The 25,178-nt window shown below is 34.5% G+C and overlaps 2 protein-coding genes across 2 annotated transcripts; one reads left to right on the plus strand and one right to left on the minus strand.

The window, feature by feature from the left end:
• The first annotated feature begins 10,049 nt into the window (after positions 1 to 10,049).
• Positions 10,050 to 14,168, plus strand: LOC107635052 (putative polygalacturonase). Its single transcript, XM_016338412.3, has 6 exons — positions 10,050 to 10,243; positions 10,329 to 10,667; positions 11,945 to 12,065; positions 12,772 to 12,946; positions 13,055 to 13,125; positions 13,278 to 14,168. Exons 1-6 carry the CDS (start codon positions 10,211 to 10,213, stop codon positions 13,985 to 13,987), a joined length of 1,449 nt encoding a protein of 482 aa, XP_016193898.1. The 5' UTR covers positions 10,050 to 10,210; the 3' UTR covers positions 13,988 to 14,168.
• A 455-nt stretch (positions 14,169 to 14,623) lies between these two features.
• Positions 14,624 to 19,309, minus strand: LOC107635053 (mitogen-activated protein kinase homolog MMK2). Its single transcript, XM_016338413.3, has 6 exons — positions 18,819 to 19,309; positions 17,415 to 17,544; positions 16,640 to 16,777; positions 16,051 to 16,383; positions 15,433 to 15,616; positions 14,624 to 15,124 (listed from the first exon to the last, which is right to left on the minus strand). Exons 1-6 carry the CDS (start codon positions 18,986 to 18,988, stop codon positions 14,949 to 14,951), a joined length of 1,131 nt encoding a protein of 376 aa, XP_016193899.1. The 5' UTR covers positions 18,989 to 19,309; the 3' UTR covers positions 14,624 to 14,948.
• Between the last annotated feature and the right edge of the window lie 5,869 nt (positions 19,310 to 25,178).

Below are 25,178 nucleotides of genomic sequence, written 5' to 3' on the forward strand. Positions count from 1 at the left end.
GAGATTTCTTAATCTATTAGCACTTGTCTTCTACGTAAGTTAGCAACCATTGTGCTCCTTTGTACTAAGTTGTTTCCTATTAGTAATGAAACTTGTTATTCGTACCAAATATTTCATGCTGAATATGTTTTAAATGATTGAAATTAGTTTCTAAAACAAACAACATTACCGCGAGGGATGAATCATAATGAATAACATAACATGAAACTATATATCATAACAGAAAAGTGGAATACATCATAGTATATGACATAACAAAACAACAAAGTACATACCATAACATCAAATAACATAACTACAACGTACATACCATAACAAAGATAACCAACCAATAAGGTAGACAACATAAATATAAATATAACAACATGACATACACCACTATCCATAAATCATCTAAATAGGTGCGATCCAGTGCCGCAACGGCGTGGCACCCGTGTCCGGAAACTCCTCCGTATAAGTGGCTCCTCATCCTCAATAGACTCGTCGCTGTCATCCGGAACTGGCTGTATCGGGCTCACACGCGCAGAATGCACGGGTCTGGATGATGACGGGCCGGCAACTGAATGTGACCCAACAGTCTGGACCGATGCTGGGGTCCCACCCATGGCAAAAGGATGCGGGGGAGCTACCGTGGCAGGCTCGTTCAGATCCACATCCAGGGGTGGCTGTGTCCCTGTCGTCTGAACCCGTCCGGCTGCTGCCTCATCCTCCTGCATGATGGTCCGGATATCGTCAAGGAAATGCGGTCCACCAAACTCGGCCACAATGCCATCACTAGCAAGCAAGTCTCCAAACATCGAGCTCGGACTCACCCATGGAGTACTCTCCTGGAGGGTATGATCATCACCGGGAACACCTACGAAGTAATCTCCAAGACCTCCACCACCAAGCCCAGCATCAGTGTGAGTCGTCGGATCTCCCATACCAGATCCACGCGACCCACCCTCATGTCCGCCCCGATGGGCCCTATCAACCCCCGCAACATCACCTCCCATAGGCATCTGGGCACCCTCTCTAGCAGCACCCACTCTCCTCCTGCCTCCACGACCACGAACTCTCCCGCCACCCCTAACTGGGGGTTCGACGTCATCCATAGCAAGATCCGCCCCGATCCACTCCCGCTGGCTACGACGTGTCCCAACTCGAGCTCTCCGCTCAATACGACGTCTGTCGGGAACGTCCTCGACCCGGTCCATATCTGGAAGTCGACCTGCACCCCTCTGCGTAGCCTCATCTGGAATAGGAATACCTCTCGGATCCCCCAATAACATCTCCGGCGACAGAAACCTCTTTCCGTGCTGATACCACCATGTCAAGAAATCGTGTGACGGACCGGGGTCGGGGACGATGTCAAACTGTAGAATGTGCTCCGCACGCTCCTGCCAGTGAACGTGCCAGTCAGCGTACTGTGCCGGGAACCAACGGTCACCTCCTCTCCCATCCTTCGACATCAAGAAGTCGATGTTCAAGGCGGGAGACGGTATGGGCTGAACGCCGCCAAACTGAGGTAAAACTCTATCAACCTGATGCCACTCCACAACCGCAAAGTAAATCAGGGACGTCCTGCACCGCCATAACATCGTATGCCGAGGCTCCAAGACCTCCGGATGTACAACCTGGATGACGTCTAGTGCGCTATAGGGCATCCATATGAACTGGAAAAATAAAAATTAAAAGGGTTGGACAATATAAACTGAAACAATGACTTGAAATACACATGTTCTGCGTACTTACCTGCCGAGGCTGTAACAAGTCGATCTTCAGGCGAGCCATCTGTACCCGAGGTCCCTTGTTGCTAATCCCAGGATTGTAACCAGACCATCTGCGTACGAGAAACATTAAAATTGGTTTCATAATCGAAAATAAATACGAGAAGAATATATAATACAAAACAACAACGGTACCTCGAGGCAAGGGGCCAGCTAATCTCATCATACCCAGATGGTCTAAGAGTGGGAAACCTCCAGAATATCCAAGACTGTAGTAACTGTAAAGGGCCAGCTAACTTCACCACATGTCTGTTGGCGACTCGGCACATGCACCTGTACAACCATGCAAGTGCCGCCGACCCCCAACTGTAGCGACCCATCTCCTCAAGCCGAGCAACATAAGGTAGCCATCTGATGTGTATACGATTGCCGGACTTGTCGGCAAAGAGCTGCGTGCCCAATAACATCATGATATAGGCCCGGACAAAGCGCCTAACTGTCTCCTCATCAGCCCCGTCTGGACACTCTGCAAATGTCTCCTGAAACCAGGTGCAGTTGACTGCGAATTTCTGCACCTGGTTTTCGGGAGGTAAAACACCGAGCAACTCATGGAACCACTGCCAAGCAGGTCTCCCACCCTCAATATAAAGGTGGAAGTCTGTCAGGCAACCACTAACGTAATCTCCGTCCACTGGCAACCCCAGCTGGTATGCGACGTCCTGAAGAGTGATGGTGCACTCTCCGAAAGGCATGTGGAAGGTGTGCGTCTCAGGCCGCCACCTCTCGACGAATGCGCTGACTAGGGGCTCATCTAGTCGGAACCATCTGTCATTCAGTCTCGCAAGATGGTACAATCCGGCCATCTGCAGGTACGGAACGTACCTCTCATCAAGACGCATCCCCTGCTGCCGCCTAACGCTGGATATGCAACGACGAGGCTGGCCAGTACATAAACCGCATAATTAGAAGAGATGCACAACCCACTAACATAAACAATATGTTTCATAAGGAACCAGAAAATAAAACGTCATGTGTAAAAGATAAATGAAACAAACGACCAACATTTTATACAGAAACCGCTCACTCAAACCTAGTGCAAATACCATTAACAAAAACAGATGCATGATCACATTTATCATAAACCACTACCATTAACCACTAAACCGCTAAACCGCTTAGTTAAACCGCTAACACTAAAATAAACCGCTATAAAAAACCATTAACAAAACCCACTACCATACACCACCAACTCAGACCACCCCCTAAACCGCTAACCATCACAAAAACCACTATCCAAAACAATTTGCACAAACCCCTTAAGAAAACCAATTTCAAATACCACTAACAAAAACCACTGGCCTAAACCGCTTGCTTAAACCGCTAACACTAAAATAAACCGCTATAAAAAACCATTAAAAAAACCCACTACCATACACCACCAACTCAAAAAACCCCCTAAACCGCTAACCATCACTAAAACCACTATCCAAAACAATTAGCACAAACCGCTTAAAAAAACCAACTTCAAATACCACTAACAAAACCCAATAGCCTAAACCGCTTGCTTAAACCGCTAACACTAAAATAAACCGCTATAAAAAACCATTAACAATAAACCACTAGCCTGCACCACTCTCCTAAACCACTATCCTAAACCACTAACAGTAACATAAACCATTATCAAAAACCATTAACAAATACCGTTATCATAAAACGCTAAACCATAAACCACTAACCTCGTCGTTGATGACACCGGCGATGTGCGCAACTCCATCCAAACGATAAAGCCTTCCCGGATCGTCCCCCATCGACAAAAAAAGGCGATCTCCTCTTACTCGTACGAAAGGTTGGTCGTTTTCTCTGGGATTTGGTGGGGTTAGAGAAAGACAAACTGATTCGAATGAACTTGGTTCGAACTCCTTTTATAGCCGAAACAGTTGTAATTCGAATCAACTTGATTCGAATTACTATGGAAATCTGTTTTAACCCTAATTCGAATCAACTTGATTCGAACCTCTCTATCATAAACTTCTCCTAGTAATTCGAGTTAACTAAGTTCGAAATAGGTTATGTAAATTCGAAACGTATTGATTCGAATTACATGATTTTTTGGATAACTATAATTCGAATCATATTGATTCGAATTACGTTCATTTGTTGCATGGAGATAATTCGAATTATATCAATTCGAATTACTTGAGAGTATAATTCGAATCTTATTGATTCGAATTATATAATAATTCGTCCTGGTTGATTCAGGTTTGAATTTCTGGTTTGGCTGATTTCGGTAATTTTGATCTCTCCTTGGTATATATGGGTTTTTTGCCCCAATATTAAAATATATCATTTTTATTTCCATAAAAAAAAGAGCCGTTAAATGTACCATCCCAACAAAGCTTTTTCCATCTTTAGTTGTTTTATGATTAAGATATGGAGTGTATAAGTATTTTACGTATTAGCAGCAAAAATTGGACCATCCGATTTTTGAGAACACAAATCGGACCCTCCAATTTGTGTCTAAAAAATAAAAAAAATTGGAGTACACAAAATTTTACTATTAGAATAAACGAGTAATTTTATCTTATATAATAAATGAGTAATTGTAAATATTATGTGCATAAAATTATAAATATTAAATTAAATTAAATAATTGTATATTATTATCTATTTAATATTATTGAATGTACATATATATAAAAAGTGCTGAAATGAAATAGTAAGTACATTAATGCACAATAAAAATAAATAAATACATGATAGATTGAAGTATGAACTTTAAAAAAGTTTTGCACATTTTTCTAATTATATATTATAATGTCACTAAAAATATAACGTATATAAAATACCTATATCTAATTAAATATTAATATATAATAAACTAATAATTAAATTCAACTCAGAGAAAAATAAGTAAAGTTAGGGTTTATGATTTGTAACAGATAAAGACATGTTTTATTAGAATTTAGTGGATGTAGAAATGGGAATAGAATGGGCTGGTGATGGTTTTGAAGAGGAGCTATCTTTGTGTTTGAATGACATCCACAAAGGCCCACTATTGAAAAAATGAGAAGCATGGCAAAGGATGAGTGCTATTGTAACACAAAATGTTAATTATATGTCACGCTCTTAATATTTGCGGCTATGACACATTTCTAGAACACAAAAAGCAAAGGCCCTACCATTACGTACTAAGAGAGAACAATTCCATTATATACAATATATACTAAGTGGTATTCCAATAGGAATAATTTATAGAAAAATAATAAAAAATTCTAACTTATCCTTCTATCTATTTTTTTTTAATTTTTAAATTATATACATATACTTATTTAAGAACTAAAAAATAATTAAAAAAATGAATTAGAACTCCCACTTAAAATTCTAGTTTATATGATAATGCATACCCACAAAATTTACTGAAGTTAATAATTTCTTTTTAAACAGACGAAGTATCTTACTTTTGAGTTTTGAGTATATTAACTAATTTTAAGAGAGGATTAATCGCTTTTGTTGAACTACACTCTTTGGTTTTAATCACTTTTAATAAGTTAAAAGTAACATTATTAAATATAGTCGCTATTAAGCACGGATATTATGTTGGGGAGTCATTTAGATAAAGATGTCTAAAACGTCTTTTTTTAAAAATGTTTTTAATTAATTAAAATTTAACACATATAATTGATTAAGTCGTGTTATTTTTGTCAAAATTAGGTTAGACAAATTAATTTAACCGAAAAAATAGTAAATCAAATCTTGAACCAGTTTAAATTAATATTATTTTTTATAAAAAATGACTACAATATCTTTATTATGAAAAATGACTAAAATACTTCTATTATATATATATATATATATATATATATATATATATATTTTAAAAACTCTAAATCCTAATCCTATAATGGCAGAGAAGTAAAGGACTAGAATTTAAGATTTTCAAAATTAATATATATAATAAGAGTATTTTAGTCATTTTTTATAATAAGGATATTGTAGTCATTTTCTATAAAAAATAATATTAATTTAGACTAAGTCAAGATTTGATTCACTATTTTTTCGATCAAATTAATTTATTTGGTCTAATTTTGACAAAAATAACATGGTTTAATCGATTATGTGTTAAATTTTAGTTACTAGAAAACATCTTTAAAAAAAGACGTTTTAGACGTCTTTATTTAAGTGGCTCCAATTATGTTGAGGTATAGTGTTTGCATATTGGACATATTTTGCTCACGATTTTTAATTTATTGACCACTTATCCGATACACGTGTCTGTGATATCTAAATGTGTCTTAATAAAAAATAAATATTTTACACGTTTGAACACATCTAAATACATCACGTGTTAAGCATGTTTTTAATTTTATTCTTAACATATATTTTTAAAATAAGTTTAAAAATAATATATATTATTATTTATTAAAATAAAAATATTTTAAATATTTTATATAATTAAAAAAATATATTAAAAATAATTAAAAATTATTTTATATTTTAATATTAATAAAATATTAAAATATTATTATAATTATTTAAAAAATACTTTATATTTTATATGTTAGAATATAATTAGGACCAATTAGGATCAATTAGTATTATTTGGTATATCTGAATATTTATTATAGGAGATTACATCTTTATTATTACGATTCTCTTGGTACCTATAAATATCCTTTTATATTGTATCATTCCAGACAATTTGAACAGACAACTTGAATAAACAACTTGAATACACTTAATAATACACAAATCATTTCTCCATTTTAGTCTCTTATTTCTAACATGGTATCAGAGCCATGGTATCTTCCTTGAAGATGATAGGTTGTTTTCCTTGCCGTGAAATTACCGTAGTTTTTGCATTTTTTCATGCCATTTTCCCTTATCTTTAGTTACTCAATTGATACTTTTTTATCTCATCGACTAGTTTGTTCTCTCTGTCTTTTTTCCGAGTCGAATGATCAAATACCATTATCATCCGTTGCTTATCTATTCTCTTGAAGAAATCATATAGTTTTCGCTCTCTTTCGGCAGTTTCGTCTGCGTTCTCTTGTGGCAGTTCCATCTACGTTCTCTTCTCTAGTGGCAGTTCCGTCTGCATTCTCTCGTAGCAGTTCCATCTGCGCTTACTTCCGGCAGTTTTGTATGCACTTCCTTTAGACAAGCGGCAGTTCCGTCTGCGCTTCCTTCAAACTAGCGGCAGTTCCATCTGTACTTCAGACACAGTTCCATCTGCGTTTTCTTCCGACAGTTCCATCTGTACCCGTTTTATCAGTTTATGCAGTTTTTTTTTCTCTTTATTAGTTTTAAATAAGTTTCAAGCTCAAGTTGTCACTTGAGTTTGAGGGAGAATGTTAGAATATAATTACGACTAATTAGGATTAATTAGTATTATTTGGTATATCTGAATATTTATTATAAGAGATTACGTCTTTATTATTACGATTCTCTTAATATCTATAAATACCCTTTTATATTGTATCATTCCAGATAACTTGAACAGACAATTTAAATACTCCCAAACATTTTTCCTATTGCTTCCTCTTCCCTTTCCTATTACTTTCTCTTCCTTTTCTAACATATTATTGTTACGGCCTGGCCCAAAACTCCTACGGGTCGGCCCGACCCAAACACCACCCGACCCGGACACGCGTCCTGCAACCAACCCGGACACACGTCCAGGACAGCTCATATACGGCTGTAGGGTAGCGTTCCTGAGAAAGTGGGCCTGTCCTCATCGGGCCCACTACTGACAGTATATAAGGGGAAGACTTGCTCTTCCCCTAAAGTACGTCACACATCACATCACCCTTTTTTGCCTGCACATTTACTGACAAGAGCGTCGAAGTGTCTTTGCTGGCACCCCCTTTTCCACACGAAGTGCTCGGAACCTTGCATACTCCAAGCCGAAAGTCCGTAACCCGACAAGCCCCTACCATCACACAGGATTTCGATCCGAACCGTCTGGTAACCGACTTACCGAACAATTATATATACTACGTTCATAAATCTTATAAAATTTTTGTATTTATGTGTCTCGTATCGTGTTGTATCCTTATGCATCATAACACAGCAGTGAGTGATGACCGATTAACTAGCACGTTGAGGGTCAAGTTTAGTGAACATTGCAGGCCGTAGGCAAATATTCTAATAAAGTAATAATACTTTTCGGCTATTGGCATCAACTAATATTATTGGAATTAAATTACAGTATATTCTATTATTTTAGTAGTTAATGACATGGGTGGCGAAGAATAAGAATAATAAGATTGTGAGAATGAGAGGTGAAAAAGGTTAGTGCACCCGTGAAGTGGGTCGGCAATGGTGGGGATGGCACTCACGAGACCAAACAGTGTGAGGAAGTGAGTCCTCCAATCAAGCTTAACCTCTATGGGTCCTATATGTCTCCTTAACCCATTAAATATACTCCGTTTTGTACATGCGGTAATGTGAAATTTACATTGACCATGGATTAATTCTTAATTAGTTGATTAAAAATTATATACTGTGGATAATCAAAAAATTATATTCTAATATAAAATACTCGTACAGTTGATTTGATTTTTTTTAGAAATAATTAGAGCGATTAGAAAATAATGTAAAAAAAAAACTGATATTTAAATTTATTATTTTTATTTTTCTTAAAAAAATTCTATCATTGGTGAAAATTTCCTTTTGGTAGGAAAGTTTTTTTTTTATTTGAGAATATATATCTAGTATTTAGCTATTCTTTTTATTTTTAGTTTTTAAATCTTTTAAGACCTATTTACCATTTGTATTTTGAAATTACTTTTGTGGGTAATATAAATTTTTAAATATCATTTCAGTAATTTATCTTTTATAACATAAAAATTACTCTGATATCATTGCCAAATGTTTCATCAATTATTAAGACGAGAAATTGTAAACACAGGTAAATAAGAGGTTTTATAATTTCAATGAAATTATGTCTACTACTTGAAATCGTGGGGGTAATGGGGGAGCAGGAGCATTCGCTGACAATGATTGTTATATTCCTTAACAAGTTTTGTTTAAGGAAAAAAAAGCCTTCAAAGCATAGGCAAAATTATAAGAAAAGCACTCATGAATTTGGAGAAAGAATGATGTCAAAGACAAATAAATGGATCATATTTCAAGGTTCAACTATTATTTAAGACTTGCACTCAACTTTCATTCCTTTCTATGTTATGCATCCTTACGTTAATTACTTCCTTCTTACGCATAAAAGTAGCAAATGCTTTAAGAATTAACAAAACGCTTATGTAGTATAAACCACATAACTTTTAGAAACTAATGTAACAATTGAAATGTCTAAAGTGCATCGAGTTAAAACTGATAATAATGTATCATTTAAATGTAAAATTATATCAAACTTTGTATTATCAAATAATATCAATGAATTTGAAGTTAAAAAGAATTAGATGAATTTAATATCGATTAATCTCTTGAAAATTGTTCAGACTCAGCTCAATAAGAGTCAGGAATTTATGTTGCGGGCTATTGACCCGATGGGTCATTAATTTATATGCGCAAAAATGACCTGTGTGTTACTCTACCTCTTGAGAAAGACCTGAACAGTTGGCAGAAACTTTCAGGTAGACGGATGCGTGTCAGAGAATCCACCCAAGTACAAGGTAGTATAAATAGGAAAGGACCTATCCCTCTCCCAAGATACGTTATCTTTACCCTAATTAGTCGTCTCGTCGTATAGACACTTTCTTTAATATTTGAGTATCTTTACAGGTAGTCCTATCTGCTGACGCACGAACGATCGCAGCAGCACATTTCTTCGCAAAATTTGCGTTCAAGTCCGAAAACCTTCCTCTCACCAGTAGTAGCTCTCGATCCAATACCCAACCGACCTCGCATCTTGACGAGCAACCGAACATAAACCAAAAATACTATGTGCACGTAAATGTAGTTTAATTTATTTTTTATGTATGTTTTATACTAATAACTATTATTAATAACTAATTTAATATACATCTAATATAGTTGATTAAAAATCTAAGTATGTGTGCAATATTAATAGTAGTACTTAATTGTTTAATGAAAAAAAAATTTTCGAATTCAAATTGTTATGAAAGGAAAAAGACTATCTAAAATGATAAAGTAAGCTATTAATCCTATTAAATTTATGAAAATATTTGGTAACCAAAGAAAATTAGCCAAAAACAACCATAACTTGCTTTATTTAACATTCATTAATTGTTGCGACAATTAATAAATGCTAAATAAGACAATTTCTTACTGATTTTTTTTATCTACCATTACCTTTTTCTTACTTTCTCTCGCTATATTCATTTGAGAGTAATTTTAACACTCCAAGTCTCTAGTTTCCACGCTCATTGGATGATACACAAAATTTACTCTGATTAGTTGTAAAATTGTCTACTACCTATTGGTCATAACACAACTTCCACTATAAATAATACCTGACATAATATCACTCTTCCAAATACACCATAAACAAAATCCAAATTAAAAAGGTCATTTTTCTAAAGATGAAGCTCTTGTGGAAACCTCACATGATGAAGGTACAAGCTTAAGTAACACCCTTTTCCCACTTCTTCATTTTCAAACAAACTTTTGTTTTCATGAATCATTTAATTGTTTATGCAGGCAGTTTCTAGAGCAATCTTTGCTCTATTCTTTGTGACAATGCTAAGTTCAGGGATTGGAGAGAGTAGAAAATCCAAGATTGTAACAACTTCATTTGAGTACAATGCAATAAACTGCAGGGCACACACTGCATCATTGACGGATTTTGGAGGTGTTGGTGATGGAAAAACATCAAACACAAAGGCATTTCAAGCTGCAATTAGTAATCTGAGTCAGTACGGTTCGGATGGCGGTTCCGAGCTCTATGTTCCGGCCGGCAAGTGGCTCACCGGAAGTTTTAGCCTCACCAGCCACTTCACACTCTATCTTGACAAAGATGCTGTTCTTCTTGCTTCTCAGGTATCTCAATTTTTCTCTTCACTCATTCTTTAATCTAGGCTAATTAAGTTATAATCCACAATCAATTATTAAATCAACTAACCATTTTTAAGATTAAGTTATGAACGATACCGTTTTATTAGTAAAAATATTCATTAATCTTCTTTAGGGTTTGAGCTATATATTACTTAGTATTTTTGTATTCTATGAAAGGTGACACTAATCTAATTTTAGGAGAAGTTAAATGTCACTTTTTATTTTTGATATTAGAGTGACAATGGTATTTTTTTAAAATGTAGACTGTTAGAGTGTTATTTTCTAATGTAGAATAATTTAATTAGAGAAATAAAAATTGGATCGTCTAATTTATTAGAGATCTAATTTATAGAGGTACAGAAATTACACTGTCTAATTTGTGTTTAAAAAAATTAAAAAAATATAATATTTAAAAAATATATATAATATTAAAATATATTACTACTTTTACTTTCATACAAAAACCATCCCAACAAAGCTTTTTTCATCTTTAGTTGTTTTATGAAATATTAAGATAAGTTTCTTTTTCACTATTTCACTACACATTTACATATATGCCCTGCCTTTGATAGTGTACCACAAATCTGCGTCTGATTTGAATATTTTTTATGAAAAAAATAATAAATTTTTGTTTTGTATTTTTATGAAATATTTTTTTCTCTTTGTAAAATTTCGAAAACAAAAAATGTAATTTTAGCCATATATAATTTGGCTAGAACATTTTCCCAGGCCAAATAAATAACTTTTGGACTATTTTTTCTTGCATATTGAGCCAACCTATACTATTCTACTCTTAGATAGAGTAATTGGAAAGAAGATTTTTTGAAATGATATATGTTGTCAATTTGATTTTATTTTTGGTAGAATTCATTAAATTTCATTAAAGAATGTCAATATCATATAGACATAGCCCTTTAATGAAATAGAAATAGTACGTTTTATGAAAGGAATCACGTGACTCACAAAATGATGGAAGCAAAGAATGGTGTCACAAGTTCCCTCACTTTTAGCCTAACCTAAAATATGAGAACAATATTCTAAAATATAATTCATGAAAGCAAAAAAGTGAAAAAGAAAAACCATTGTCTTATCACCTTTTGGAATACACACACCAACTCTGCCGGTGCCATAGTGTGGTCCATTACACTTTCGTCATTTCGTCGTTTCTTATTTAGTAGGACAAAAGCTTCCACATGTGCTGAATTTGCCACTTTCATATGTTTTCTTTTAATTATTAATTAATTTTTAATAAAATGGTTTAGGATATGAGTGAATGGCCAACCCTTTCGCCCCTCCCATCATACGGTAGAGGAAGAGATGCACCAGCTGGAAGGTACCAAAGCTTCATATTTGGAACAAATCTCACTGATGTTATCATCACAGGTATGAACCTTTTTTTTAAGGAAAAAAAAGTACAAAGATTCAATATTGAATCTCCAAAAAAAAGAGTACTAATTAGTAATTATCATAATTTACTTGCTTCAATTAAGGGTGGTAAACAGGCTGTCAAAAGTTCACCAATAAACGGATCAGACTAAAATAGGCGGTTAAAAATTCTAGCCCGTTTCGTTTTGTTGGTGGACAAGGACAACCCGCCATAAATGGCTTTTTTGAAAAGTTTAAAATTTGTTTTATGAAGTTAATTAAATAAAATTTATAACTTGATAATTAATTAATTATAAATTTTTTTTGATAAAATTCGTAAATTTAAAAAAACAAAATTTTTTTTATTTTTTAAATTGTCTACGATATTTCTTAATTCGATAAGTCAAAAACTAATTTAAATAAAAAAATTAATATAAATTTGTAAGTGCCTGCTGACTTGCTCCGTCATGCCAAGGCCTATGAATTAAGCGGGATGGTTTGACAAGTATTTTTTCTTTGGTGGCCTCAATTTTTAAGTTTAGTATGCCTTTTCGACAAGTTAAATGGACTCGTTTGGCTGGTTTTGTCCCGATGGTCACCCCTAGTTTCAATATGCTAAATGGAGTAATGAGATGATGATGAATTGATGTTTGTTGAATAAATAATTAAATATTGATATTAATGAGGTACCAAAAAGAATATTGAGATGGTTTTTGGTAAACAGGAGAAAATGGGACCATTGATGGGCAGGGTGCATTTTGGTGGCAACAGTTCCACAGAAAGAAGTTGAAGTACACAAGGCCCTACCTCATTGAACTTATGTACTCAGATAACATTCAAATCTCAACTCTAACTCTCCTTAACTCCCCATCATGGAATGTTCACCCTGTTTACAGCAGGTAACCCCTCACTTCCATTCAATTCTTTTTGCTTAAAAAAAAACATGAAATTATAACAAAAGTTTTAACCTTTAATTCTCCTTTAACAAAATATTCTACATTATGCAGCAATATTATTGTGCAAGGAATCACCATCATTGCTCCTGTCTCATCTCCAAACACAGATGGCATCAACCCAGGTCAGTCAAGATTTGTTTAATTAACGAGTGTACTTCCTATAACTTTTCTTCACCTTTAAATCAATGTATTTTGATGCAATGTGTTTTGATACATTAATTTACCAATCTTTGTACTGAAATGTTTTATCTCATTTCAATTTTGATCCTTTCAGATTCCTGCACAAATATAAGAATTGAAGACTGCTACATAGTTTCCGGGGATGATTGTGTTGCAGTCAAGAGTGGATGGGACGAGTACGGCATAAAATTTGGTTGGCCAACAAAACAACTAGCCATCAGAAGACTAACATGCATATCACCATACAGCGCAACCATCGCCTTAGGAAGTGAGATGTCCGGCGGCATCCAAGACGTCAGAGCAGAGGACATCACGGCAATCCAAACAGAATCAGGCGTAAGGATCAAGACGGCGGTAGGAAGAGGAGGGTTTGTGAGGGACATATATGTCAAACGGATGAACCTTCACACAATGAAATGGGCGTTCAAGATGACCGGCGACTACAATTCGCATGCCGATAGCCATTATGACCCCAATGCATTGCCTGAGATCAAAGGGATTAACTATAGAGATGTTGTTGCTGAGAATGTTACCATTGCTGCAAGGTTTGAAGGGATATCCAATGACCCTTTTACTGGAATTTGCATTGCCAATGTGACAATAGGGTTGTCTGCAAAGGCCAAGAAACAACCTTGGACTTGTGCTGATATTGAAGGGATGACAAGTGGGGTTACCCCTCCACCTTGTAGCTTGTTACCTGATCAAGGTCCACAAAAAATCTCAGCTTGTGATTTTCCTCAGGAGCCTCTTCCTATTGATAGCTTGGAGCTTAAGAAATGTGCTTCTACTGTGCTACTTTCCTAGTTTCATGAGCTATATTTATGGTTGGGGTGTATTTAGCCTATGTACCATATTTATATGTTTCGAGAGAAGTGTTTTTATTGTCTTCTTTTTTCTTTTTTAATCTTGATAGCTTGGAGTTTAAGATTTGAGATCCTTGCAATTATAGTAATGAAAATGGAAAATGGTTTTCTTTTCCCTACAAGTTTATGAAACTTGATGGCTTGGCTTGATATTCCTGCTAGTTTAAAAGCTAATATTAATAGAAATTTGCTGGTTTTAAACTTTTAATCATGACATGAGGATCTTATACAGAATTGATGCACTTGACCGTAACATCATTTCAGCCAAAATAGTTTTACATATGCGTTCAATTTAGTAAAGTCATTTCTGCCAAAATAACCACCGTTTACATTAACCGTGTAAATAGTCATCCACGACTGTGTAAAACATTTTACACTGAGTGTATCAAAATTAAACGCTTTAAAGAAATACAAAAACATTAAATGCCATATAACCTATATATCTGAAAGGTTAATGTATAGTCCTACAAATAAAAAGGTATCTATGTAATACCATCTAACTATAAGTAAAGAAATAAATGCAGTTTAGCCAAATAATAATCCTAGTAACTAGTAAGATTCATGACAGGCAAGCATGTAAAAAAGAGTATTAGAGCAATACATTTTTGTCTCACAATTTATGTCTCTACAAATGAAAACTTCTATTCCTTTTTTTTCTCTCCATATTAACACAAATGTGTGATCCCTAACATAAACTACAAATACCTGAAGAGACACCTCAACAACAAATCTCATTGAATCTGAACATAATTTACCCAAAATAAAACAAAAAATAAATTATTATATCTCAACATATCCAACATATTTCATGTCTTGTGGATACTAACAACTTCCTAAGAAGTGTTTCACATCAGTTATGAAGTATTTTCACTATGGACATGCAACAGTCAAATGCAAAATTCTCAATAAATAGGTGGATCAGGATTGAACATCACAGATTCTCTCCAGATGAGTTCTTTGATGTCTTCTTCAGTGAATGATGGTTGCTCGAAATCAAAACTGAAAGGTCTCGCGCAAACAGGCTCCTCGTTAATATCGTGAAGCGGTGCCAGGTACGGGTGAGACAATGCCTCATCAACTGCAAAGCAACACAAAACAAAGCAAACTAGTTTATATCCAACAAAAAAATAAAATAAAATAAAAATAAATAAATCCTGCATTTATAGAAGACTACTTCAGATTTGATTTAACTTGTATACATTATCGGTAGAAAATTGTTTTACAATCTTGCATCAATGTTGGATTACAAAGATGCCATAATAATTTCATAGTTTGTAACATTTAAACTTGAGAGGAGAAAAGAATTCAGACAATGATCTTGATGTTGATGACAATTTTCTTTAATCTGTTTGTTCTAAATTAACAAATCATTGAAGGTTGTTTTACCTGTAATGCGCCTGTTTGGATCAAACACAAGCATCCTTTCTAACAAATCAACAGCACCGGGAGACATGTTCGGAAATCTAGCAGCGAATTGCTGCCTTGGATATTGTGGAAGCTGTCTTACATATCTACGAGCGTTATCACTCCGTAGAAATCCAAGGCTGGCGTCATCAGGTGAACCTATGAGCTTTTAAAAGCAAAATAAAAAAGAAAGGCAACACTATACATAAATTTCTCAACAAGAAGAAAGTCGAACATAAAGTGTGAGAGAATTTATATTCTATACAAAAAGATGCATGGCCTATATCAATCATTGCAAATTATCAGATAGTATGCATCATATGTTACTCCACCTTATTTCGTTAAAAAAAAAAAAAAAAGAGAGAGTAATGGATAGAAAGCATAACTTGTATTCAAGTTCATAGGATCCACTTAGAAATGCTAATGTTGATAATCCAGTGGAGGATTGTTAAACTTTGTCACACAAAAATTCAAATTCGAATAGTGAAAACAATTATATATGGATCCAAAATTCTGATATATGGAAGAAACAAAAACAAATTAAAGCATGCATTCAGAATTCAGCATTAAAAAGTTTCATCCAAGTTCTCAAATTAATACCTCTGTGATCAGTCTCAGCTGATGAACATAATCTTTTCCAGGAAAGAGGGGTTGTCTGGTCATTATTTCACCAAGGATGCAACCAACAGACCATATATCAATAGCTGCAGTATATTCTGAACAATTAAGAAGCAATTCTGGAGCTCGATACCACCGAGTAACCACATATTCAGTCATAAAATCAGTTTCAGATGTAGTTCTAGCAAGCCCAAAGTCTCCGATCTTAAGGTCACAATTTGCATTCAGTAGCAAGTTGCTAGGCTTTAGATCACGGTGTAAGACATTTGCTGAATGTACATATTTGAGTCCTCGTAACAACTGATACAAAAAATACTGCAAAATATACCTTATCAGTTGCTGTGAGAGAAAAAGTATAATTACATTTGGGCCAAAATACGGCAAAGGAGAATTCACCAAGGAACCCTGTTGTTCATTAAAATTTTTCAAATTCCTGAGAATCTTGCATTGTAAAATCATTCCCATGTAAGGTTTTTAGTGTGAAATTCCTAGGAATGTAAAAACATTCTTGTATCCACGCGATCCATAAAATGCATATGCTAAAGCCTAAAAGAAAAGAAGTTGTGCTAACCCGACAATGATCATCGGTCAATGGTTGATTGGAACGAATTATTTGATGCAGATCGGTATCCATTAACTCATAAACAACATACACATCATTGAAGTTCTCCTTCTGTGGTGGTCTTATAATGTCTTTAAGGGCTATCACCTTCACCAGAAAGTAAAATAAGAAAATTTAGATCATCATATCAACATCCCAATCAATCAACTTTCATGAATCAAAGTGAACATATAGCTAGAGACTGGTCGGCTTAGAAACAAGCATGAAGTATCGATTCATTTTATCATTTAAGCACAAGAAAAAGTGAAAAACTGACTCCGCCATCAAATGCCTAAGAAAACATACATACAAACATCAAAAAAGAACACTTAACATGATCTAATTTACTACATTGAAGAGCATGTTTTGGGTTGCTAAACTTCAATTATCTGATCATGAAAACCAGATACATTACATGGAAGTACAGAACAGTATGCTTCAGTAGAAGAATTTCCATCCTAAAAAACATAAACCAAGACATCTACATTGTATATTAATTTGAATCCTATCTAGAGTTCAAATTTATGAATTATGCCACATGGTTAATGCATTACTAAGAGCTTTAACATATGAGAAAAATAATAAAAGAACGAAATCATATGAAAAACAGGAAAATGCATATTTCCAAACAGATAAAAAATGCCATTGCCTTATCCCAAAATTAAAGAGAAAGAAAAGAAGCAATACTGATGAGGGAAACAAGATTCAAATGTAAGAATGCGGACAAAAAGTTAACCAAAATTACATTTTCATGATCCATGTGACGGAGAAGTTTAATTTCGCGTAAGGTCCTTTTGGCATCTATTCTGTTGTCAAATGCATTGCCAACCTTCTTAATGGCAACTTCATCACGTGTCTCCGCATTCACAGCAGCACTGGAGGAAATGTAGAATAGTATTAGTCCATCACAACGTTTATAAACGAAGAATCTAAATCACATGAATCATTGAAGACAATATAATAGTCAAGTGAATAACCATCCACAAGTATATACATCCACTTACACTGATGAGTCTAAAAATACCACGAATTGCACTATTTACAGTGTCAACATTACCAAAGATACCATAAGAATGATTTTAGATTGGCTTTTCTATAGGAAAAAAGTACTTTAATGAAAAGAAAAAAAAAAAATTTAAGAAGGTATTTAGTGAATTCTATATAAAAAACGTACTAATTTATTTTGTATCCAGATAAAAAGCCAATCAAAATGAACTGTTTATCTCATTTAAATTTCGGCTTGAGCAGAACAATAGCAGTACAGAATGCATCTCTCCGTCCCCATTATCTAGATCTATCTATCTACTATTTTTCCCCCCTAAAATGATCACTCATTTGCAATCCTATCTCCAAGTTCAAACATGAGAAAATAATATAACTGCTGTGATGCGCTCAAAGAAAGTATGTCAACTTCTTCACCAATATAAAAATAGATCCTTATCTCTGGAAATAATAGAAAAGAATTTCATTTTATGGTTACCTGAAGTCAATAAAATAAGTTGTCACAAGTCAAAGGCAAGTACAGAGGAAAAAGAAGAATGAAAACTGTAGGCTATGACACACAGATAGCTCCAAACAAAAGTAAATTAAGCTGAAAAACAAGATAATGTAAGGCACAATACTAAATGTGCAAAACTATATGCTAAATAAATTGCATATTGAATCTCGAGTCCCTTTCAATCTCAATCAAGTATTTCTCTGAAACTCAATCAATGACCAAAAATAGTATATTTTTGAACTCTATTTTTGAACTCTAGAATCACAATCAGCCCAGCTAATAGCTCAAATTCAGCTCATGAATCACACAAACCCCAATACTAAAAGCATTGAATATAAGTTACAACACCATCCACCTGAAGAAATAACTAACAAAACCACTTCTAAATTCTAAATTCTGAACTAAACTGAGTAAACTTCCACTTACATTCAAATTCAAATTCAGCAAAATGCTTACGATTATCATCACAATTTACTTCCTTGCTTTCAAAGTCAACCATTCCAATACCCCCCAAAATAGAAGATGCAAGCAACAAATAGATCAATAAAGGACAACCCTTTTCACAAACAGCAAAACCAACTGATGAAGTAAATCAATCCAACAAAATAACCACAACCCCAGAAAAAAAAATAATCTTTTTTTGTTCCTTACCAAACAATACCATAAGCTCCTCTTCCCACAGGGCGTATGGGGGGAACATACTTCCTTGAAACCTCAAAGAGGTTGCCATAGATATTGTACTGAACATAGCGTCCACCATGAGTTGGAATTCCTCGAATGTTGTTGTGGTCAGCTAAAGAAGGAGCTGACTCAAGAGCCATATCTCTTCGCTGCTGAAGGGTCAGAAACTCAGAATCAAAGATGGGGAAAAAGAGGAAGAATCAAAGGGAAAATGAAGAAAGGAATGATTTTTAAAGGGAAGAAGCAAAATTGATGAAATGGGGTGGTAGTGAATTTAGAAGGGACGTGTCGGTAGGAGCAATAGTAAAAGTCTTTTACATTTCAATCAAAGGACACAGTGGAGGAGAGAGAGCGTGTACGAGTTTTTGTGCCCCAGAGAGAGAGTGTGTTAGGTGTGTTTGTGTGAACATTGAAGTTCAAACGTTATTGGAACTGGAGTGTTAAAAAAAACACGCTCGTGTGAACCCGTGAACAAGTTGGCACATTGATTTTGTTTTACTTTTCTGTTTTCTATTTCGGTTTCTTTTTCTAAGCATTGGTGTCTCCCATTTTTTCTCCCCGTCAATTTAGAATTTGTTTTGTGAATGATTTTGAGGTTAGTTTTTTGTTCCAAATAAGAAACTTGTTTTAATATTAGGTAGAATTGACTAATTGAGTTCATATTTGATACTAGTTTGCTTTTGTATTTTTCTTTTGATCTAAAACTAAGGTTTTGATTTTGGGCGTTTAGGGTTTTTTCCCATTTTCTGTTGAAATTTTCTATTCCTTTTTTTAAAAAAATCATAATATGGTGTTTACTTTTAAATTCAGCTAAATAAACAAACAAGGATTATCAAAATGTTGTTATGATGCTAAGAAGTGAAGAAAAGAATTGTCTTAACTTTTCCAAATTTTCTTTTTGAAAAAGAGATGGGACAAAATGTATCAATCAAGAGTCAATATGCTTAAAAGTTAGGAGGTATATATGGGCGAATGTTCCAGTCAACGTGGTTTGGAATTAGAACAAGGTGGTAGACTTACCAATTTGGTTATTTTCAGTTTGAATTTAGGTAACATGTGTTTAGAAAAGTTAAAGTAAACTTATTGGAAGAGTTTTAAATATATCGGATATACCGGTGTTCCAGTTGTTTTAACCGTTAATCTGAATTATAAAAAATATATATAATATATATTAATTAAAATTAATAGTTAAAATAATTGAAATATCAATGTTCTCTGATACATTTAAAATTTTTCCAAACTTAGAAAGAGTTTCAAATATACCAAAAGTTTGAAATTTTTTTTTAAAAAATACATAAAAAATGTATTAAATTTTTAAATTTTATATTTGTTTATAAATTTAGTTTCTGAATATACTATTTATTTTTTAGTTTTATTTGTATTGAGACTCGTCAATATAAATAAGTATTGTTAACCGTATTAAAATACGTGTTATTTAATTTATTTTTAATATATTTTAGATTTTAATATGTGTTTTATATAAATAATTAATTTAATAATTATTTTTAATATATACTTAATATAATTAATTTAAAAAATATTAAAATAACAAAGACCAAATTAATTTCTCAATTTAATTAGGTAGTTACTTTATTAACTTAATATGTATTATTTATATATATAATATTTATAATTATATATTTATTATATTTAAAATTATTAATTAATTCCAAAAAATTGCAAAATAAAAGATCTAATACAAAATAAAATATTTTTAAATTATTTTTAATTAAATTGATTTTTATTGTCTTTAAAATATTATCGTAAACATGATAGGAATAAAACACACAATTCTCTACTTGCAAGAATTAGAAGAGCAACAATATCTACTCACAACAAGTATTAATATCAGCACAATAATATCAAATAGCAGCGGAAAAATCACATAAACTAAAAATTAGAGACAAGCTAACACACCAAGATTTTTAACGTGAAAAACTTCCTCAATGAGAGAAGTAAAAATCACGAGTCACCCAGACCAGGAAAATAACTTCGCTATGATAAAAAATAGGGTACAACAGAGTCACAAATTACTGCACAAAACGTGCATACAACAAGCCAAACAACCCAAGTTTCAAAGCTTACAAAACAAGAACAAGAAGATGAAAATACCACAAAAATAGAGCTACTGTGCGTGGCCAATATCTCCAACTAAAGACATCGAATCAAAGATCTGAACGGTGAAAACAAAGAACTAGATGTGTGGAACACAATGTTCAAATTTGAGCTCGATCCAACGGTTAAAAAATCTGCAGCAACCAATTTACGGAGACAGCTTTGTATGTGTGCGAAAATGACTTTCTCTCCTCTTTTCTCTCTAGTGTTTGGTGTTTTTCTTGCAAATGAGACCTCTCTCACTCAACCCTAATTCACCTCAGCCACTTCAACTATTCATGGGTTTGGATACTAACATTTGGGCTTTTTCTCCACATAGGAAGGGAACCCAAAAACCCAACAAATCTCCCCCTCATGACTATGTGGAGGTAACCGCCAATCCGGCGATTAAGCAACAAACTTCAAACTTCTATCTTGGTAATGCCTTGGTCATCATATTAGAACTATTCTCATCAGTATGAACCTTTTCAAGTTCCAACAACTCAGCATCCAAAACATCACGTATCAAATGATATCTCACATCAATATGTTTGGATCGAGAATAAAAAGTAGAATTTTTACCAAGATATATAGCACTTTGACTATCACAAAATAATACATACCTCTCTTGAGTAAACCCGAGTTCTTTCAAGAATTTTTTCATCCAAAGCATCTCCTTGCACGCTTCGGTAATGGCAATAAACTCGGCCTCGGTAGTAGACAAAGCAACACATTTTTGCAATCTAGATTGCCAAGACACAGCTCCACCTGCAAAGTTGATCAAGAAGCTTAAAATGGACCTTCAAGAGTCAATATCTCCTGCCATGTCTGAGTCACTGTAACCAACTAGAATAGGCTTATCACTTCCATAACATAAATCCATGTTAAAAGTACCACGAAGATATCTCATTATCCATTTTACATCATTCCAATGCTCTCTTCCTGGGTTTGAAACAAAACGGCTAACACAACCAATAGCATGAGCTATATCCGGTCTTGTGCACACCATAGCATACATTAAACTACCCACGGCTGATGCATATGAAACTTTTTTCATGTCTTTCTTATCTTCATCACTTGATGGACTTTGCTTGCAACTCAATTTGAAGTGTGTAGCAAGAGGAGTACTGGCAGCCTTTGCTTTCTCCATTTGAGACCTGTGCAACATTGTCTCTATGTATTTCTCCTATGACAACCAAAGTTTCTTCTCCTTTCTATCACGCTCGATTCTTATACCAAGAATCTCCTTTGCCAACCCAAGGTCCTTCATTCCAAATGACATTGCAAGTTGCTTCTTCAACATATCAATCTTAGAAGCATTCTGACCAACAATAAGCATGTCATCAACATATATCAAAAGGATAATAAAATCACTACTAGCAAACTGTTTAACAAATACACAATGATCAGAAGTAGTCTTCTTGTAGCCTTATTCTACCATAACAGACTCGAACTTCTTGTATCATTGTTTTGGAGCTTGCTTCAAGCCATACAAGCTCTTCTTCAGTTTGCAAACATGATCCTCTTTGTCTTTTACCATGAAACCTTCAGGTTGTTCCATGTAAATTTCATCCTTAAGATCGCCATGAAGGAAAGCAGTTTTCACATCCATCTGCTCTATCTCTAAATCAAGACTTGCAGCCAAACTCAAAAAAGTCCTAATAGAAGATCTTCTCAAAACCGGTGAAAAGATTTCATGATAGTCAACTCCCATTTTCTGCCTGTAGCCCTTGACCACCAATCTAGCCTTCTACCTTGGACACTGAGAATTTTCTTCATGCTTCAACCTATAAACCCACCTATTTTGCAAAGCTTTCTTTCCTTTTGGCAACTTCACAAGCTCAAATATTTGATTATCATGCAAGGATTTCATTTCATCTTGCATTGCATCAAACCATTTCTTTTTGTCGTCGCCTTCCGTAGCTTCCGCATAGCATTCAGGTTCTCCCCCATCAGTCAAGGTCACATATCCATCAGTAAATGTCACATACTCATTAGAAGGATACCTCATTGAAGGTCGTCGCTCTCTAGTAGACCTCCTAGGATGGAAACCTGGTGGATCTTCAGGTAGCTCAGGTTGATTATCAGTATCATCATCAACTGGAGCATCAATCGGATCTCCCATCTCCTGGTCATCAGGAACCAAAGGCTTATTTTGTTGCATATGCTCCTGATCTTGATTCTCTGCTAGTTCTGAAAAAGGAGGCGGCTGAACTGGATCTACCTCAGTCAAGTCATTGCTCTCTTGTGATTGACTCTTCTTTGCCTTATCAATGTCTTCAATGGTCTGGTCTTCAATAAACTCTACATCACGGCTCCTTACAAGCTTCTTTTCAACTGGATCATAAAGCCTATAACCAAACTCATCTTGACCATACCCAATAAAAATGCACTGTCTTGTCTTCACATCCAACTTGGACCTCTCATCCTTTGGAACATGAACAAATGCTTTGCATCCAAAGACTCTTAAGTGACCATACGAGACATCTTTGTCCGACCAAACATGATCCAGAACATCATTATCTAAAGCAATTGTAGGACTCAGATTAATCACATGAGCCACTGTAAGTAGCGCTTCACCCCAAAAGACTTTAGGTAGCTTAGCTTCAGTAAGCATACACCTAACTCTTTCAATCAATGTTCTATTCATCCTTTATGCCAAACCATTTAATTGAGGTGTTTTAGGAGGTGTCTTTTCATGCCTAATGCCTTGCTGCTTGCAATACTCATCAAATGATCCACAATACTCACCACCATTATCAGTGCGAATACATAGGGGTGAGCACGGATCAGTTTGGTTCGGGTTTATAGTAAAATTAGAACCGAACCGATCAAAATATAATTGGTTCGGTTTGGTTCGGATTTGTATTTTTTTGTACATATACCCGAACCAAACCAAACCGATTAAGAACGGATTGGTTCGGTTCGGGTAATTGGGTACCCGATGACTTTGAAATTCATTAAAAAAAACAAATTTTTATCTTAAAAATTCAATAAGTACAATAAACATGTAACATCAATAGAAATAATCCAAACATGTTAAACACCAAATACATTAAAAACTAAACTCATTAAAATCCAAACATATTACTAATGAATAATCATTGTCTAATAATGGAAAAGCCGTATATATTTTTTATTTTTTTTATTTAATTAATATATGATCGGGTTCGCGGGTTGGTTCGGGTTCCGCACTCTCAAAACCGATATCCGAACCAATCACTAACAAAAGTCATCGGTTTAGTTTGGGTTGGACCTGATTACCCGTTGGTTTCAGAACCAATTTAATTGGTTCGGTTTGGGTTCGAACGGGTAATCGAGTACCCGCTACCCATGCTCACCCCTACGAATACATTTAAGCTTTTTACCTGTTTGCCTGTCAACCAAAGCTTGGAATTGTTTGAACTTTTCCAAAGCTTGGTTCTTTGTTTTCAAAGCAGAAGTCCAAAGCTTTCTTGAATGATCATCAATAAAAGTAATAAAGTAAATAGCTCCACTAAAAGACCGTACCTTCAAAGGACCACAAATATCGGAGTGCACCAATTCCAAGAAGTCTGATTTTCTTGAAGGTTGATGCTTCTTGAAGGATAATCTTCTTTGTTTGCCAGCCATGCAATGAGAACATTTCTCCAACTCTGCATTCTTCAAACCGGAAAGAGCATCATTTCGAACCAAAAAATTAAGTCTTTTTTCACTAATATGACCAAGTCGTCTGTGCCACAAGCTACAAACTTTTTTACTTTCAATTGCATTCACACTACCTTTTGTAATCATGGCATGCATCACATACAAATTTGAAGTACATTTTTCTCGAGCCACCACTAAGTTGCCTTTAGTAAGCTTCCATTGTCCAAAGCCGAAAGTGTTTACAAAGCCTTCATTATCAAGCCTTTTAACTGAAACCAAATTCAAGCGAACATCTGGAGCATGTCTAACATCTTTGAGTAGCAGCTTCATTTCCATATTAGTCTCAAGACAAACATCTCCTACACCAATAACTTTGGCCAAGCCATCATTACCCATCTTAAGCACTCCAAAATTACTCCAAAATTACCTTGAGTATAAGAAGTGAAGAACTCCTTCTTTGGTGTAACATGTATTGAGGCGCCACTATCAATTACCCAGCTGAACTCATAACCAGAAACAAGATTGACCTTGTACTCATAATCAACAATATCAACAGTAAGAAGATCATCTAAAATAGAAGATACGCGATTATTACCACCATCATCCTTC

Source organism: Arachis ipaensis, chromosome B4 (assembly GCF_059453495.1).
Source record: "Arachis ipaensis isolate K30076 ecotype BB chromosome B4, ASM5945349v1, whole genome shotgun sequence".
Lineage (NCBI taxonomy): Eukaryota > Viridiplantae > Streptophyta > Magnoliopsida > Fabales > Fabaceae > Arachis > Arachis ipaensis.